The sequence below is a fragment of the Spodoptera frugiperda genome, chromosome 31 (genome assembly GCF_023101765.2).
Source record: "Spodoptera frugiperda isolate SF20-4 chromosome 31, AGI-APGP_CSIRO_Sfru_2.0, whole genome shotgun sequence".
NCBI lineage: Eukaryota > Metazoa > Arthropoda > Insecta > Lepidoptera > Noctuidae > Spodoptera > Spodoptera frugiperda.
Genome location: NC_064242.1, coordinates 7,394,044 through 7,412,508, shown reverse-complemented (window position 1 = coordinate 7,412,508; position 18,465 = coordinate 7,394,044). Strand labels below are relative to the sequence as shown.

Here is an 18,465-nt window from a genome sequence, read left to right as displayed (position 1 = left end):
CTTTTATTGTGACCATTGTTTAAACCTACTGGATACTAATTCCTATTACAAAATATAAAGATATGACTGTTTATTTGTTTTGAATATGCCTTGGAAATAAACTTGGTTGAAAGTATCTTTCACAATTTTTTAAAAGTCCAGCACACTGCACTTTTCTTATAGGATCAGACCTACCCCAGAGAAAGTTATACACAGGCCTGTTTGTTATGTTATTATAACCAAGTGGTGGTGGTGGCAGTCTCAAGTGAGACTGCTTATAAGCTTCCTACTTGATATCAAAATACTTGCATAAAAACTAACTTGTGATTGCGATTTAACATTACCAGTATTTGGTTGTGAAAGTAATGACACAAAACTCTGTTTCAGAGATAGTCAACCTTTTTATAGGGTGTTGTGAGCTTATGATATCCTCATCTCATAGTTTATTTTGATAACATTACCATATTGGCAGACAAATATGTTGTAGGTTATAAAATCAGTGTGTGTGAAGGGTTTGGTTATAAAATAAAACAAAGATATATCTAATGATTTAACTGATTTAAATAGTAGTATTACACTTTGCACTAAACGTTTACAGTTCCATTATTACATGATTTAAACAGCGGTACTGATGAGTTCGGTGTATTTCTTCACTTTGCTGGCCACACTCATGTCGACGTACTTGTCACCAATGGAGACAACCATGCCACCCATCAGAGAAGGATCAACTTTGGCTGTGAGCTGGAGAGTTTCATTGGCTTTCAGGAATTTCTGAAAAAATTGTATCAGATATTTGGTATTCATTATATTACACATATTTACATTTGTTTTAATATTAACTCTATGGAAAAGGTATCTTTTAAAGGTGTGTTCTTAGTTTTACACAATAATAATTCTAAATAACTCCACAGAACTTCACATTACTTTTTTAGGTGTTAGGGTAAAGCCCTACATTTAATACATTTTTAAAAGCTAACTCAGTATAATAAAATTCAAATTATAATAATGTTTATTTATTACCTTGAGAGCAGCTTCCAAGTTCTGCCTTTGGGTCTGGTCTAGGGGCTTGGCAGTAACAACTTCACAGGTGACTTCTCCACGGTGAGCGGACATCATGATCTTAAATGCATTGATGACAGCCTCCAGCTTGTCAAGACGGCCATTCTCAGCCATAAGACCCAACAGGTTGCTGGTTGTGGGAGACAACTTGGCCTGAAATTATATTTAAAGAATATAAATATTTATAGCACATAAAAATTCAGTCACGTTTGTCTCCCATTAGGTAGGTAAGTTGAGACAATGGAACGCCAGCTGAAATTATTCTGGAATAGCTCTTTCACTTCATAATTGTACATTTTATCAATTTCTTCTTACATGTTAATTAACCTATTGACTGTCGGTATATGAGACACAATAGAAAACACATTGTGTCTCGTGGAGATCTGCATTCCGACATATAATGGGTTAAGGGAAACCATTTGATTGGTTATTGAAAGTATATTATAAATAATTGAGACAATATATAAAATTAGTCAAATGTTATGTCACATATTCTAATTATGTATCCAAAATTGTTTAGTTCCAAGGGGTCGAGTTGAGACCTAGGAATGTTACATTACTCATTAGTTGCACTTGTAGTATAGCTTATTACATAGAAAACTATGAAATTTAGTTTACATTTCAATCAAGGGACTTCCATGTCTTTGGTGTTTAACTAGTTGAAGGTTACTATTATTAATTAATGATTGTCATTCATAAAACACTGAAAGACAAATTATTAAATTCAAAAGAATACACTAACAAGTAAATTTTGTATCTACCTACAAAATCTTATGTGAATGTCCCATAAAAACATATAAAAACCATAGACGCTTGAATATAATGGAATCGAAGTTTGAAATCGTAAAAAGTAGTTCTCTGTGGTTTCTGTTTGATGTAATAGTTATTAAATGTTTGAAAAAGATGCTTGACTAAATTGTAATAATTCTTATTTGAATTTAATTTGAAGACCATAATAAAAATGTTCTAACTAATTGCTGTTGGAGTATACAACATTACAAACTAGACAAAGTTATAATGAATGTATACTTACTTGAGTGGCGACCTGTCTTAGAGCATCAGCCTTCAGATTTCTCTTAAGAGTTGGGTTAACAATGAATTCTTTCAGTTTAGCATCAGTCTTGATTGACTGTTGGAACTGAGACAGTTCTTTCTCAACGGCGTCCAAGGTCTTGTTCTTTGTAGCAGCAGAATATAAAGCAGATGCGTATCTGCCTTCCAAACCAAAAACTTGGACTGGAGCCTTAACGAGTTGGCTTGCCGCAGCCGACGTGCTCAAGGAACGAACCTACAAAATATTACGTAACTTATATTTTCAATTTAATTAAACCATATTTTAACTTATTAAGCTTTATAAACATTCACCAGCATGTTTCCCTTTGTGACCGACATGATGATATAGGGAAAAGTGAGATTAATTTAAAACACTGTTAATTTATATGTGAAGGGCAGGCACCAGGCTTCGATCGGTCACTTTTCGCCAGAACCTGTCAAAAGTCAAATCTGATAGATTACAGTGACATTGAAACATACAAAAATGTTGCCATTATTTTATAAAGCCTATAGCTTACTTTTTAGTTAATAGTAATTATTACTAATGTGGATTTTTTTATCGGAAACTCAATATTGGGAAGTTTTGTAACTTTTCCTTTGTATTTATATATAAATAAATCACATACATATACCGTATATGAGACCAGAGTCAAGTTTTAATACCAACGAATGCTAAAGAAGTAATAAACATTTTTTCTTACAAGACACACTGCTTATGAATGACGTAAAGTGAATGTAATGTAGTAAAAAAAAAGTTAAACATATAGTAGAGCCGTCAAACGTGTTGGTGTCGTCAACGTACTACAAAACTACAAAATTCCAATACATATAAATCACGCTCATTGATAGAAAAATCTTTAATGTAATAGTTATAAATTAAGTTGAATTATTTCTATAAAATAAAAGACGTATAAAGTAAATTCGGCGAAGTGTTAAGTTAAAGGCAAGGCAGGAATTAAGAAAATAGGTAATTATGTCGCGCCAAGTGGACTTAAATATAAATAAATTACTTGATGGCTTGGGCTTAGATGGTGAAGACAATACCATATGCGACTTTACTATTGCTGATCAAAATTGCGTTGCCGAGTCTCAAGGTATTACACCTACCACTCCTTCTAATTTCAAACCGGTACTAGGCAGCAACGTCACTTACGTTGTAGCTTGTGTGATCGTAAACCAATCAAATGAAGTACTCATGATGCAAGAAGCAAAAGAGAGTTGTGCAGGCAAGTGGTATTTACCAGCAGGACGAATGGAAAAAGGTGAAACTATTGTGCAGGCTGCAGCCAGAGAGGTGCTTGAAGAAACAGGACTTATATGTACTCCAACTACATTGTTAGTGGTTGAGACTGCAGGTGGAATGTGGTACAGATTTGTTTTAACAGGTGAAGTCATAGGTGGTGAGTTAAAAACACCAGCTAGAGCAGACAAGGAATCACTGCAAGCTAAGTGGATCTCCAATCTTCAGGAAATCTCTCTAAGATCTAATGATATAATACATCTCATTGAAAAAGCACAGTCATATTATAGCAGAAGTCCTGAGAGTCATTGGCACAAAGAAATCTTGCCAGCACCCATTCATCATGTCAAAGATTTATTGAGGTTGATTGTGGTAATAAAAAAGAGGAGTACTAACAAGTTGCATGTACTTTTAAGTGAGAAAACTGCAATACATTTTCCAACATGTGAAATAAATCCTGGTAAAAGCCTCCATTCAACATTGAGGAGGTTTATGGTTGAAATGTTTGGAGCTGATGTGGGTCAGCACAGGCCCCTGGGGTTATTGAACCTAGAACATGACCCTGTGGCTGATGGCTGTTGTCTTACTCTACTTGTTGCATTCAGGGCACCACTTGAAGAGGTGCCACTCATTGGCAAATGTGTCTGGCAAGAGGTTTCTCATGGTGATGAAAGTAGATTACTCTCCATTATTACTTCAAAAAATTCTTTGGTAGAGTTACATGTTGTTCGTTAACACCAACACTTTATTATTTAGTGTTCACAGATACAGTTCTACTTAATTTATCAATTTTGTGCTGTTTGAAAATAGTCACATGCTTTATAATGAGGTCATTTTAGATATTGGCCATTTGTTAAGTACAAGAGAAAATTAAATTAATTGAAAATTGTATGTATCTGTTAACACTGATATTTATCAAATCATGACAATTAATTTTATTCATATTCTATAATACTCTATTCTTCAATTGTTATCATAGTTAAAATGTTTATCCGTCCATTAATATAGGCATTTACTTATATTTAGGTTAAATCATGAAAGTTGAAAATGCTAGATCTGTTGTTTACATAAGTATATACACAGACTTTTTCAGATCCAATAATAATAAAAAGAAAACGAATTACTTGAAAGCTTGACCACAATATTTAAAAAAAATATTACAAATCATTACAATAATGTAGATAATGATAAATGGAGGCAATGAACTCATGTATATAGGGTTAACGACATAGACTCGTTATTTGATTAAAGTGAGAAGTTATTTAGTGTAGATGTGGCTTATAAATTGTCATTTTAATAACAACATAATAGTTATTGTAATCAATTTAATAGGTATGTTTATTAAATCGGGCAGACACATCTATCATCACAAGCCTAGTAAAAAATGGATCTGATTTGTTTACATGTTAATTATAACTCTTAAACTTATTTAATCAAGGAATAAATATAATTGTAATTGGTACCTATGATACCTACAGTACTCTCCTCAGTATTCTTTGTATTTATAGTCTAACAAATGGTGGCATTCCAAGGTTTTATTAACATAGGATAGTTGTTATAGATCTACTAATTTAAAATTACATAAAATGTATAATTTAGTCTTATAGTACCTGTACCAGCTGTACTTACTTGAGTTAAATATCTGCTTGGCCAAAGGATTAAAATTATATAGAAATTATTTTTATTAAAATGCTTGAGAAAATATTTAGACAGAAACAGTGGTTGTAAGCCATAATACTATTTCTTAACAGTCTGTCTCAGCAGTAGTGGTAGCTACCTAACACCAATGACCAAGCAGATTTGTTATTAGTTATCCAATAGGATTTTGACAAAGATGTTATGATTTATTTAGATTATTTACATTATGTAGCCAGCTGGTTATATAACACTTTAAAGCTTTATTTTATTATATCATTCTTTTGTTATTTTTTTATACAAATAATCATGCTATACTTGTTTATTACTTTACTAATTTAAATAAATGTTTATAAAAATAGTTTTTCTACTTTTGTATTATGCAAAGGGCAATTAAAACAACGAAATTTATTTGATGATTTATTAAAGCGATAAAAAAACATTGCATTGACTAGAAAAATCGAATATTATGTAACCTAAATAATTATAATTTAATAAGTCTAAAATCGGAAAATGCTTTAGATAACAGTAATTGCATAGGTAGGTTCACTACATTTTAAATTGTTAATTTAGTTTGCAATATAATACAATAAAAGTTCAACAAATTAACCATCATGAAAGTAGTTTAATCTACTTTTCAATATATTCCAATCTTTTTCTTGTCTTCAACAGATTTCCTTTTGAAAACTCTATTTACAAATAAAACTAAACAAATATGAAAATACCATAATCAATTCAAAACTGGGCAACAACTTCAATTTATAGCATCTTAACTTGGTTAAGAGCTTGTATAGCATTTTAAATTGTAGTACCTGGCTCGTTTCGTTCAGTGAAATTATTAAGCAGTCATATCCTTGTCTTGGTTTTTCAGCCTCATAATCTGAAGATATTTAAATAATACTGCAAGTGCATGGAGAACTCAAAAATTAGCAAACTTTAATAAATTTTGATGGTCAGGCTCAGAGCCCACGTTACGAAAAATTAAAAGAACATACCAAAATTATTTAGAGAGCCAAAGATTAATGAAATCCCCCAGGAGATCTACAAATATCTTCAGTGAACAGCGAACTAGACATCCTTGATTTAGTCAATTAATGTGTTATTGTTTAGGTGCATAACTTATTTACACCTTTTCAATATACAAATATCTTGCAAAATGAAAAATTCATAAGCTTGTCATTAAGTCAGTAGGTACTTAAACCCCAACCTGAGACCTGCAGGTATTGAAAGAGTTACTTTTGCAGTTCAAATAAAATGATTTAAGAGAAATGAATTCCATTTTACAATCGTAAGTGTACCTACTGGCGACGAGAGCTTATCCCTAAGGCAAGTACCTAGGGCCGCGAGATGAGCGTGCCCAACTGTCCAAAGACTGACGGTGGTGCCATAAAAAATAAATTAAGCACGCTTGCCTAGGGCGCTCTCTAGATTTAATCCGTCTTTGCAGGTGACACACATAGGCCTCACACGGCGTATGATGTGCAACCAACCAAGCAAACTTTAATTATGTATGAATTAAAATGTTTCCTCAGGAATTGCTTGGTTTATTATTGAAAACGTTGGTAATTTTGCAGTAATTATGGAGGAATGTGTTTATATTATAGTATACAGTAATCTACTTGTGCAGTTTGACTACTTGCTTGTGTAGGTATTAGTTAAATGTTTAATCGGTTATATAGTTGTGTAAACTCTGAAATCAGAGTAGTTCCAAAAGGTGAGTTTGTAACTGCAAATACAAGAATTGCTCTATACTATTTAAAGAATTGCCAAGAAAGTGCTATGATGAGAAGTTTGTTTGAATAAATGGTAACTTTAGTAACTAATCCAGTTCTTCTATAGTTTCTAGTCTTCGTTGTTCTTGAGTAGCTCATCGTCCTGAATAGAATTACAAAGAAATCACTTTTCATTCAAATAGTAAAAAGATTGAGTTTGGAAAAGAGCAATATTTTGCAGCCTAGTAACAAACAGATGGATTATCTGTGATTGTGTATACTGTATACAGTCATATTTATTGTGGAGTAATTGGCCCAATTAATGGAAACAGACTGGATGCTCATCAACAAGTAAACATTTTTAGGGTCTCTGATAATTTACATTTCGCAATTGTTTTTTAATGTTCTGTTTACTATCTTTATTTTGTACTTTTAGATTATTGTTTAATAACTATCGAAAGACATTCTAAATTGATTGACATATGCGGCTTCGACAAAGGCTCTCTTCGCAACTACGTCGTGGGCCGCGTATGCAGGTCATGAATATGGGCCCTGGTGTGACTTGAAACTAGTAGAGCTTTTCTCGAACAGTTCAAAACTCTTCAAAACACGAAAGCCGTATATATCAATCAACTTACCTTTAGTTGTCTTTTTATTCATTATTATTTAACATTTCATTCATTTTTTTATTATGTGTATATGTACAGTACACAAACAATACAAAAAATCTTGCAGAGCATAAGTGAGGTTTCATAAATTTTTAAGCCAAACAGAACATTTTGATTGTAAGAGAGCTACGAATTTAAATTTGTTACAAGAAATAACAAATACAATAGATTTAAAGTTACATGTAAGTATCAAATAAATAATAAGATCACTTTATATCTAATAGCAGAAATAATTACTATACAATAATGGCTAAACTATTTCCTAGTAACAGCAATATTAAACAAAATCACAATTCTTATGAGTAAACTGGGCAAAGCCTCTGTCATTTAATGGGTAAATACAATGAGAGCATAATATATTGTACCTAGGCACTGTGCATCATAATTATGAAGCTTTTATGTCTACATACCAATAAAATGTATAATTAGCCCTCAAGCTGTATTCCTTGAATCCACGAGCTCAAGTCGGCTGAAGCAGGACATTCAATGAAGTTCTCCTCCGGTTCATCTGAAGCCAGCAGGCGCCGTGCAGCTATTTGACCGGATAAATACGCTCCATGCGCCGTAGAATAGAAACTGCTGTGTGTATGCTCTCCAGCAAAGAGCAGGACAGGCTGAAAATATAAGATGTCATGGTGAATTAAAATTCTGTCTTTTTTCTGAGGTTTTAAGAATAATTTCTGCTAATTTAGTTATCTAATAATGAATTACCTAATTCCATAATTATTCATATTGCAATCAAATTCATACCGATAGAAGCATAATATAATCAATCTTTATTAGGCATTAAAATCACACTCTTTATATCTAACTTAATATATTTTTGCAAAAATTTATCAATGGTTTCACTTAGTAATTTATCAACAGTAAAATTAACTTATCATTCTATTAGATGGATCTGAGTAAGCACATTTTTATATTATCTTCTAGATAATAACAAAAAGTTGTAGATAATAAAAGTACTTATAGCATTATCACAAGTTGTAGTAACTGCCTATATCCTTTATTACTATTATTATCCTTTTTTACTACAAATTATGAATAAAACTTAGGCGCATACTAGCCATGTCATCGAGTAAACATTTTAATATTTCCTCTGTTGATTAAACCTGTTTAATTAAGAGCAAAGACCACATGATATCATCAGATAAGAGTCCAAATTACCTTTTTATCATGTACATTTCTGAATAATGGCTGAGCTAAACTTTCAACATCACTTTGACTAGCTCCCACACCTATAGCAGTATATGAGCCTTTTGTGTAAGGTTGCTTTTTCCAACTTGTACTGAAAATTTAAAAGTTGACAATTAGAAAAACATACTAACATAAAGATTGTTTTATCATGCTGCATTCACATTATTACTCACCAAACACATTTCTGGGGCTCAGGAACAAATGGATCATTTAAAAATTTCCTAAGTATCTTTGTGCAAGTAGTTAATATTTCTTCATTTGATAGTGTTTCCATATATTCTGCTTCCTTCCCTGACACCCACCCTAGTAATAGGGTTTCTGACACTTTACTAAATGAGTATATTTTTTTATACCATGAATCAGATATGTCCTCAGGTGTTGGTGAATTTTCCCATAACAACATAATCTCTGTTATCTCTGGATTTAAAAATGGTCTATCATATTCTAGGAATATTTTATCTACAGTACTAAATAATAATCTGTCAAGTGATTCCATTTTGTATTGTGGTAAACATGGTTCAAACAAGTTAGTAGCACTATCTTTTAGCACACCCAGAGGAATTGTACATATCACATGGTTTGCATAGAAAGTTTGTCCATTTTCACACTCTACTTCAACATAGTTAGGGAACTTTTTCTTTGGTTTTCGTGTGACATCAGTCAATGATGTGCCTTCTCCAGGATTTACTGGTTTATCTGAAGCTTTGGAAATATCTTCAATCACTGTCTGGTCTGAGTCTTCTGACTCTTCACCCATATCTTCTAGTGGTCTTTGTGAGCTATGTTCATCTGAGTCCCAAATAATTTTTTTCACAGCATGATCTCTCAATATCTTATCAGGGGCAATATTTTTAGTGAGTGGTTCTAATATAGAGCTGAAGCCTGTTGGTATCATGATATTTCCACCTTGTAGCTCAGTATAGCTACCTAACTCAAGAAGGTCTATCTCATCCATACTGTTACATCCAGATATACAGGTTTCTCTTTTCAATAGGCAATCAAATATTAGTCTCCGCAACTTCTTTTCTTCTGAAGATGGTAAACGTTCTAGGTAAATGGTGGCTTCTAAATTGATGTGTTCACCAACACTGTGGATGTCAGGCGGAGGTAAATACTGGCATAAGAAGTATTCTTCGCAACGTCTTAGAAAACATACATAGGCTTCATGTATCTCGTGGAGCACTCCAAACGGTACTTGTTTTCCATCCTCTGTTGCTGCTATAACCTTATGCGGTTTGGGTATGTTTATAATATTTACAAGATTGTTGGCCATGGCTATTTCGAAAATTGGATTACCTAACACTCCATGAATCCAATTGGCTCCCAGTTCAACGTTTTGATTTTTCATTGGTATTGAAATTATTCGTCCACCGATCCGTTTTCTCGCCTCCAAAATTTTAAAGTCTTGCATGCCATTTTTCAGAAGGTAATTGGCGGCAGACAATCCAGCCATGCCGGCACCAATTATCAATACATTACACTTATTTGTATCACATTTTTTACTAGAATTTAAGTTTTCGTCGCCCATAATATTAGAAATTGATTATTACTTGTATTATTTTGTCAGTATTGTCACTGCACTTTTGACGTTCAGCTGGTTACGACATCTTTGTCCTTCAGACAGAGAAGTTGGAATGAAAAAGGGTTTAATATTGAAGGCTGGCAATCTGTTATTATTTTGGAAAAAGGACTTTCCGATATCGTTGAAATCAGAGGACGGTTGTTCAGCAATTACTGATTTTGGTCTTAGATTATTGAATATTGATACATAATTTAATAGAATATCCGATAATTTCGTTATTTATATTCTGAATCGGACTAAATCTTGAAAATAGTGTCACTACCATAGACAAAACCATTTTTTATGGTAATAGTCAAGAAACATCACATCCCTAGTTCGCGGATCCTTTCCACTTCCGCCTAGACATTTTGTTTGTATCTCTTTTACTCCTTCATATTTTTCTATACGCTTTCTCATTTCAATGACCTTTGAATTTGCTGAATAATAATAATAAAATCTTTGTTTACTTCGTATATCTCAGCAGTGTTTTTGTTATTGTGGCTATTCTTCCAATTTATTATAGTGAAATCCTACATAATATCGTGCTTGTCAATTCGTGTAACAAAGATATAAAGTAGATTTGACTCGAGTAATCGTGTAGCATTCTATTGGATAGAATCTATTGTTTGTCTAATTTCGATATCGAAAGTCATTGTGAATATCAAGTGCTTACAAATTTTGTTTTGAGGGATGTGTTTTGTTACAGTTATGTAACCAAAGGATGAGATATCTAAGTGTATTTATGATAAAAATATACGTTTATGATTATTTCGAACCTTTTAGTAGGTTCTAATAAGAAATAAGGTTCGGGAAATAAGCAAAACACGTGGGTTTCGCTGTGAATAAATCGATAGAGACGTAAGACGCGTGCGCCAATCTCTATCAACAAGACTATTATACGTCAAGGTCACTGGTCACAAACACGTGCGATGTCGGATTCTATTTACACACATGACTTTCTTCTCGAGCCAGGTCTAGAGATAAAACAGGAGTCTCCGATAGAATCGGGCACTATGTCTGCTTCCGTGCCTATCCCACAGCGCCGTGTTGATCCTGGGGACTTCAACAATGATCTAGACCTGTGTTTGCAAGATAACTTGGTGGGCTCTTACAATATGCCCAATCTGGCATACAACAAACTTGTATTTGAAACAGACAGTACATCAAAAGCAGAAAGTTTCAAAATGGATGATGATGACATATTCCAAGTTGATAAAGCTGATTTGATCCTTGGGCCTACACTTGCAGAGTTAAATGCTAATCCAGATAATTTACTGGATGATTTAAATTTTGATGATCTCCTTTTGCCTGAGGAGAGTGGTTATTGTGTGCAAATTGGAGGAGCGATGAGTGGTTCACGCCGCGCGCCAAATACTATGCAAACACACAATATATTGCAATCAGAGAGTCCTTGCAGTCCATACAGTCGTGCACAACTGGCATTTTCTCCAGCAAGCCAGCACAGCTCAGCATCGTCTAGCTTTGCTCAGCCTATGAATCAAATGCCAGAACTACTGCTCCGAATGGATGGTTACAGTGGTGAAATTGCTCTGGGACAGTCGGTTCCAGCATCAACTGTACTGCCACCATTCCCCACTAGTGCAAAACCTCAGCAACCTCAACTTTCTTCTTCTGCCCCTACCCACCTCACAATGGAACAGGTAATAATATTGTTGTACAATTATCTTGATATGCAATAGTTCTGGTGTGTTCTATTTCAAGTTATTATCATCAAATAAATAAAATTTCAGATTTGGCAGCGTCGTGAACCAAGGAAACATCTTTTGTCTACTAGCTCCTTGGCTGAAGCAGGATCAGCATCGTCTCTTTCTGGGGGGCTTCTCAGTCCTGGCACTGTCGACTTTTCTCAAGATGAAGACGACCGTGATGTAGAGACTGATGAAGACAGTGACAGATACGAGGATCTCTCCTCTGATGGTATGTTGTGATAAATATAACTTCCTATGAACTCAATAATAATAAAACTTTCTTTAAAGCTGATGAAACATTGATAATATCATTAATTAGTGGGTCAATTTCAAAAATAATTAAAAAATTCAAAGGTTATCTAATAATGATGTAATAATTTTACATTATTGCAGAGTCAAATGATGAAACAGAAGGCAAACAACCTCGTAGCAGTTCAAAGAAGGAGAGGTTCTTTTGGCAATACAATGTACAGGCTAAAGGGCCCAAAGGACAAAGGCTTATTTTGAAAAATAAATCAGAAGACCCACATGTCCTAAATACTGTAACTGATCCAGTATTCAGTCCCAGTTGCAGTGTTAGAGGCATAAAACACAGGTACTTTTAAATAGAGAAGTGAATGCTAAGCTTATCTGTTTATTTTGTAGCCCATTTAATGAATAAATTAATTTAATATTTGTACATTTACAGTGGAAAGGCCAGGAAAGGAGATGGAAATGATTTGACCCCAAATCCAAGGAAATTGTATTTGATTGGCAAAGAATTAGATAGTTTGGGTAAAATAATCAATGATATGATCCCTGTGAGTGAACTTCCATTCAATGTTAGACCAAAAACCAGAAAAGAGAAAAATAAACTAGCTTCAAGGGCCTGCAGATTGAAGAAAAAAGCCCAACATGAAGCAAATAAATTAAAATTACATGGCTTGGAGCAGGAACATAGTAAGTTTATATTTGTTTTTGTTATTAGTAGATGAATAACATCTGATGTCAGGATTGTATTTATAAATGAATGTGTTATGAAGCAACACAATAATAATGAAATTAGAGCAAAACAGATGTGGACTGTGTTGTAGTACAAAAGAGTTAGAATGTTTTGAGCCTTTTAAGCATTACTAATGACTTAAGTAATTCATATGTCAAGTTACAAACCATTAGCATCATTACACTTTTAGTAATTAAACTGTAAATGTCACCACCCACACCATGTCTGACTCATGTTATTAATACCTTAGGCTCAAAACTTTTCAGTAGCCTTAACAAGTATAATTACTTAAAGAACAGGGACAGTTAATGAGAATTTATTGTCACTCCACAGGGCGCCTCATGAATGGAATTGCACAAATGAAACAAATTGTGAGCAGCCGAGTGACTAACTCACAGAATAATGTTGACTGGAATGCACACATCACAAACATAGTAAATACAGCTACAGGTAACTATTTTGTATATTATTTACTTACTTCCAAAGTTATTTATAATATAATAAGTTAACACAATGTGTAGTTAGTTAGGCAAACACAACAGAACAACTGATATTCAGTGGTTTATGAATTTGTATTACCAATCTTTCAGCACTGAATTATTCCCAATATTTTATAAATGTCCGATATCTATTATATCTGCATATTTGTTTAAACTGGCAAAGCATTATGTGTGCAGTGAATTTCAATAAATTAATGACGAAATATTTCCTTTCAGAGATAAAAATCGCAGGCAAAACTTCAGAATATGTCAATAAAGTGTTGGACAAAGTCAAAGCAGGACAAAACAATGGTGGATTAAATGATTTATAAACACACACATACATTTCAGATGTGAGTAAAAAAACGAAAGGCTGTTCAATGTACCTCCAAAGTTATTTAGAGAAGAGAGTTTATGTCTATCATGTAAAAGCTTAATTGTCTAAGACAATTTTATTTTTGTATGGTATCAAGAGTAGATTTAGTCACTAGAAGCTTTACAAGGCAACTAGGGGGAATATTAATGTAATCCTCATTTAATATTATTATGCCATAAGTTAGGTGTCAGTGTCATGTATATTTTAAAAGTTTATAACATTTATTGTTAGGATAAGACTTATGTTAGTAATAAGAAATGAGAGTATCTTAATTCTGCTGGGTTTGTAATTTTAATACTTAGTAGTTGAACATTAGGAGCTTGAATTTACAGATGTTTTATCTCAAAAAAATATATTTGTTAATGAAAAATAATACAGTTACATTGTACTTGTTGTAAATTTGAAAGTGAATCTAGTCGGGACCCTGTGTATTGTGAATATATATATTTATTAAGTGACAAAAATGTTAATATAATCGTAAACCACATTCCTTAATACATAAAGAATTCTTTAAATTTTATAATGAAACAACAGTGTTTAGAATATAGAAATCTATACACTATGGATCTGTAACTGGATTATTACTGTATTATTTTTCTTAAGCATTTCTTATGGTAAACCAGCAACTTGATAATACATAATCATTATATATTTTGAATTCAACACCACTCACACTCATTGGTCTAATAGGCTAATGTAGTCATAGAAAAAATGTTCATCATTGAGAATGAATGTCTAATGCAGGGCAGTAAAAGTTCACGACCTATTTTTAAATGAGACCAGACACAGGCATAATCTAAGATTATACTTCACCTTTGGCACACAGGCAGAAGATTTTTTTTTAAGTAACATATTATTTTCAAAAAAATACTATATAGTTTTCATATATTTTATACTAAAATTTATCTTTCGGACGTTGCTTCAAAAAAATTCACGACGAAATTATATTTACTAAATTAATATTAATATTGTCACTTATACTATACATAATTAAAATTTTAAGTAATTCTAAAGGCACAATTTAAATTCTTAGATACAGATGTAAGCATGGCTTAGCTATTTTATATTTTTACTTATTGATGGATGGTTAAATTTAAATGAATACAATATTTATCTTCTATTATTATAGATGTTATTTTTAATATGAAAATTATAATAATGTTAAGGTATTCTTGGTAATGCAATGTTATGTGTTTTAAAATTATCTTTACTCTTTAAGAATGCTGCTTTTAATCATAATGTTTGTAGCATCTATCCTTTCATTGTTGTAATGATGTGACACCAGCTGATGAGGGCTTACAGAACTCTAGATGACTGCAACTAACCTCCATGGAAATATTAAAAAGGTGTCAATTAGCTTCTCCCAAAAAATCGCACTTTATACCAGTAAAAAGGTATACTTTTACCACTTGCTACGCAGTAAGTTACTGAAAGTAGTTTGGTATTGACTATTTAGTCAAAACAGTTGTTGTAATATACTGTCCTAAAAAAAGAGGCATCAAACAATCTGCGATAAATTACAATTACACAGTCGAATACCATATTTCTTATCCATGACTGATTGATCAAATTACATTCATCCATGTTAAATATGTTTATTTTACTGTACGAAATATATTTTTTATATTAATTATTATTGTTAATGAACGATCTGCAATATAATATTATACATTAATATAGTATGTGTATAAGATAAATATATTTATGGTAGATTATACTTTTAATGTTAATTAATGAAATGGAATAAAATTATATTTAATTCATATCAATTTATAGAAAATATTCGAATTTAAAAATTAATTTCAATTTTATGACATAAGGTGAATATTTTAATAATATGCCAATTTATTTGGTCTTTTTACTTTACCCAGGACATTTTAATAAAATTGAATTAAATTCAGATTCTTAGCTGGCAAAAATAATTGGTTTGCAGGAGATAGCAACTTTCCATCATTTAATTTCGTTTGTCAAAGAAAGATTGTATTTTTCAAAATTGAGAAAGTTTTTACATTCGATGTTTTACATTAAGACTAAATATATCACCTTCATATAAAAAAATACCTCAAAAAAATTTAAAGTAAGAATTTCTTGTATCTAAAATTAAAATAATTAGAATACTGATGCTCCAATCTAGAAGCTTTGAGTCGTTGGCGGCGTTAGGTGGGGCTTTGGATAAAATAACGTGCTCCAAATAGTTATAAATTACATGTTTAGCTTATTCCGAGCGTGCCATACGTTGTTATCCCTCGGAATTCAAATTCATAATGTACACTACAAAGTATACTTATTTATTTAAAGAAATAATGAATATTTCGTAAGGATTGTTCTACAATATACCCATACTACGCCGCCTGTAGGTACATAGGTACAACAAATATGTAACTGATTCAAATATTTTGTGATTATAAGTATATTAGATGTATCAATGTAGGTTTCACTGTCTAATGGTAACTGTAAATATGTTTTTGTTATGTTTTGTTTATTTCTTAAGGTCATTTAATGATCAGGAGCTGGTTGGTGTACTGTACACAGTCGCATAATAGCATTTTTGACTAGTACCTAATGTCATGACTACAAATTACTCTATTGAAAGTCTGAACGAGTTAATTTTCTTCAAATAGCCTGGCAGTGACGTAACATAGACAACTTCCTAAGTTCTATAAGCTAGCAGCCAAACTTTTATGACCAGTTATTATACTCCTTCTATTTAGGAGCTTCGCATTTCGGCATTTGTATTTTAGCTGAACAAATATTACTACATATTTGTCTGGCTTTGTGAATAAGTCTATAATAATCTCTTTCTTTGTTAATTCTAGTTATTTTCTTTTGCCTCTGTTATGAATTTCCCTAAATTCTTCTTCCTACTTTTAAGTGAGTAGGTAGCATAGTTACTACAAATTACTTCCTTCCAGTAATTCCAAAATATCTGTACTGTACTTGTCTTTTGAGTAATTTGCAGTCATGATTGGTTTCTAAATTTTGTAAAGGAACTTTTAGGTGGATGAGTTACATTGTTCGAAGAAAACATTGTAAAATCGCCTACCTAAATAATATAATAGTATATTTTGTCATATAACAAACCAAACTCAAACTGGTCTGCGATCCAATAGGCTGTGGTTATTTGTACCTATATTTCATAAGTTTTATTATGTTACTTTTTTATTATTTACTTTATTGAATATTTTTAAATGATTGTCAAATGTATGTTAATGTATTAATGTTGAATAAATTTTACGAAATTAAGTATTAATTTTAGAAGTCATGTCTTTTTATTCACACCTTGTTTTCTTTTTAACATCATATCTACAAAAATCTTGTTTGGATCAATGTTCAATATTGAACCAATTGTTACTATTTTACTTGGATTAGATATTACTATTGTTCATAATCTTCCATTATGATTGTGATGATATTGATAGTTGAGACATGAACATACACAAAACTCTATATGGGGCTGTTCAAGTATTACATAAGCAGTATGAGGGGGTGGTCATTTTTATTGTATATCACATTGTAAGGCTAAATAAATAAAAGTAAGTATTTGCATTTTAATTTAACAATTTATTTTTTGTTAGTACAAAACAATACATAAAGTATTCACTTTTAAATATATAAATTAGAGTTTAACAAATTGTCTCGATGTGTTTTTTCTACATGAGGGATAACTTTGAATTTTTCTAACAAGTTATTCAATTCTTGTATTTGTACCTCTTCAGGATGTTCAATGTAGCATACAACCACCATAGCAGGTTTATCATTGACTTCCCTCCAGCATAGGACTGAAAAATAAAATGAGTGTTACCACAACCCAAATACTAATCAAAGCACCTTTTTATTTATATTCAGTATTTTTTTATTACCTCCTGCAGATACACCGGATATAATATTAGGTTGCTCTAAATGAGGGAAGGTTTTATCCAGATCTCTTGTTGGTTTGCTTGTCGATAGGCATCTGATCACATAGTCATGTGTGACCAGTTCTGATACCTGGTACTCCACTAGTGGTTTTGTCAATACACCTATAACATCTGTGCTAACATTTATGTATTTTTTTAACATCTCCACAATTTCGCTGCTCAGAATTAAGTTGTAATCTCTTATCATACAAACATAGTTATTCAGTTTCTTAGTCTTGAATAAACGTAAATTTACTTCTGGGCTGGCGTTAACGAGTTCGAGTTCATTATGAGCTCTTACACAGTCAAATAAGTACTTTCCTTCTAATATGATGAGAGTATCAATTTGTTTGGGTACTTCTGTTTCTTTTTCTAGGCGTAAACTGAAACAACGAAAACATTGGTAATTGAAGTGTGGTTTTTAAAAAGGTGACTCAATAAATATTTATTCAATAAAGCAAAACGCTATTAAAGTATTGATGGTTTACTAACTCTATATAATTTTCAGTAAACAAAACTTCATCCCAGTCTTCCCACGCAGTTCTACTTGAAGGTTCGTTTATTTCCCCAAAAGTGGTCATTTTTTATAATTGCTGATTAATTTCTATAATATACCGTACTGGAATAGGTTATGACAATGATATTTAAAAAATAACAATGAATTTGTGTTTTGCTACAAGTAGTCTTAAAACGTCAAGAGTAGTTCGAATTTGACAGATATTGTCAAAGATTATACACCACCAAAGAGTATAATAAGTATATGGGAAGAGGATAGATTACTAAACTAGACCAAGATTAAACGCATAAAAATGACACAGTTTTATCAAATATTTCTACTCAGTTACCGATTTTAGTTTTTTCATTAATTATAATAAGTTTATACACTAACTAACTGCCTTGTTGATCGAGTGGTTCCAAGTGT

General features: G+C 32.0%; 5 protein-coding genes across 6 annotated transcripts; 2 read left to right on the top strand and 3 right to left on the bottom strand.

Annotated features, from left to right (window-relative positions):
- Positions 1-518: 518 nt before the first annotated feature.
- On the bottom strand, positions 519-2,572 carry LOC118276208 (ATP synthase subunit O, mitochondrial). Its single transcript, XM_035594443.2, has 4 exons — positions 2,404-2,572; positions 2,072-2,326; positions 1,000-1,191; positions 519-750 (listed from the first exon to the last, which is right to left on the bottom strand). Exons 1-4 carry the CDS (start codon positions 2,428-2,430, stop codon positions 595-597), a joined length of 630 nt encoding a protein of 209 aa, XP_035450336.1. The 5' UTR covers positions 2,431-2,572; the 3' UTR covers positions 519-594.
- Positions 2,573-2,841: 269 nt separating this feature from the next.
- Positions 2,842-5,327, top strand: LOC118276207 (8-oxo-dGDP phosphatase NUDT18). The gene has a single exon (XM_035594442.2). It carries the CDS (start codon positions 3,065-3,067, stop codon positions 4,064-4,066), a length of 1,002 nt encoding a protein of 333 aa, XP_035450335.1. The 5' UTR covers positions 2,842-3,064; the 3' UTR covers positions 4,067-5,327.
- Positions 5,328-6,841: 1,514 nt separating this feature from the next.
- On the bottom strand, positions 6,842-10,184 carry LOC118276206 (spermine oxidase). The gene is made up of 3 exons (XM_035594441.2): positions 8,714-10,184; positions 8,511-8,631; positions 6,842-7,960 (listed from the first exon to the last, which is right to left on the bottom strand). Exons 1-3 carry the CDS (start codon positions 10,066-10,068, stop codon positions 7,772-7,774), a joined length of 1,665 nt encoding a protein of 554 aa, XP_035450334.1. The 5' UTR covers positions 10,069-10,184; the 3' UTR covers positions 6,842-7,771.
- Positions 10,185-10,543: 359 nt separating this feature from the next.
- Positions 10,544-16,905, top strand: LOC118276209 (protein CREBRF homolog). 2 transcript variants are annotated; one of them, XR_007707516.1, is made up of 7 exons: positions 10,544-11,762; positions 11,853-12,039; positions 12,204-12,405; positions 12,499-12,749; positions 13,126-13,242; positions 13,509-16,012; positions 16,065-16,905. XR_007707516.1 is itself a non-coding variant. In XM_035594444.2 (6 exons), exons 1-6 carry the CDS (start codon positions 11,031-11,033, stop codon positions 13,601-13,603), a joined length of 1,584 nt encoding a protein of 527 aa, XP_035450337.1. In that variant the 5' UTR covers positions 10,544-11,030; the 3' UTR covers positions 13,604-16,905. The 2 variants fall into 2 exon arrangements, 1 of the variants encoding a protein (XP_035450337.1); XM_035594444.2 differs by having other exon boundaries at positions 13,509-16,905.
- Positions 16,906-17,187: 282 nt separating this feature from the next.
- Positions 17,188-18,255, bottom strand: LOC118276211 (uncharacterized). The gene is made up of 3 exons (XM_035594445.2): positions 18,036-18,255; positions 17,508-17,926; positions 17,188-17,426 (listed from the first exon to the last, which is right to left on the bottom strand). Exons 1-3 carry the CDS (start codon positions 18,122-18,124, stop codon positions 17,251-17,253), a joined length of 684 nt encoding a protein of 227 aa, XP_035450338.2. The 5' UTR covers positions 18,125-18,255; the 3' UTR covers positions 17,188-17,250.
- Between the last annotated feature and the right edge of the window lie 210 nt (positions 18,256-18,465).

What these genes read in the sequence shown, in the direction of transcription:
- LOC118276206 (XM_035594441.2), bottom strand. Translation starts at nt 10,068, where the DNA reads ATGGGCGACGAAAACTTAAATTCTAGTAAAAAATGTGATACAAATAAG. An exon ending in GAGCCCCAGAAATGTGTTTG is followed by an intron (nt 8,632 to 8,713) that starts GTGAGTAATAAT and finishes TTAAATTTTCAG; the next exon opens with TACAAGTTGGAAAAAGCAAC. An exon ending in GAAATGTACATGATAAAAAG is followed by an intron (nt 7,961 to 8,510) that starts GTAATTTGGACT and finishes TTATATTTTCAG; the next exon opens with CCTGTCCTGCTCTTTGCTGG.
- LOC118276207 (XM_035594442.2), top strand. Translation starts at nt 3,065, where the DNA reads ATGTCGCGCCAAGTGGACTTAAATATAAATAAATTACTTGATGGCTTG.
- LOC118276211 (XM_035594445.2), bottom strand. Translation starts at nt 18,124, where the DNA reads ATGACCACTTTTGGGGAAATAAACGAACCTTCAAGTAGAACTGCGTGG. An exon ending in TTTACTGAAAATTATATAGA is followed by an intron (nt 17,927 to 18,035) that starts GTTAGTAAACCA and finishes TCGTTGTTTCAG; the next exon opens with TTTACGCCTAGAAAAAGAAA. An exon ending in ATCCGGTGTATCTGCAGGAG is followed by an intron (nt 17,427 to 17,507) that starts GTAATAAAAAAA and finishes TTTATTTTTCAG; the next exon opens with TCCTATGCTGGAGGGAAGTC.
- LOC118276209 (XM_035594444.2), top strand. Translation starts at nt 11,031, where the DNA reads ATGTCGGATTCTATTTACACACATGACTTTCTTCTCGAGCCAGGTCTA. An exon ending in GTTAGAGGCATAAAACACAG is followed by an intron (nt 12,406 to 12,498) that starts GTACTTTTAAAT and finishes GTACATTTACAG; the next exon opens with TGGAAAGGCCAGGAAAGGAG. An exon ending in CATAGTAAATACAGCTACAG is followed by an intron (nt 13,243 to 13,508) that starts GTAACTATTTTG and finishes ATTTCCTTTCAG; the next exon opens with AGATAAAAATCGCAGGCAAA.
- LOC118276208 (XM_035594443.2), bottom strand. Translation starts at nt 2,430, where the DNA reads ATGTCGGTCACAAAGGGAAACATGCTG. An exon ending in TAAGACAGGTCGCCACTCAA is followed by an intron (nt 1,192 to 2,071) that starts GTAAGTATACAT and finishes ATATAATTTCAG; the next exon opens with GCCAAGTTGTCTCCCACAAC. An exon ending in ACTTGGAAGCTGCTCTCAAG is followed by an intron (nt 751 to 999) that starts GTAATAAATAAA and finishes CAATTTTTTCAG; the next exon opens with AAATTCCTGAAAGCCAATGA.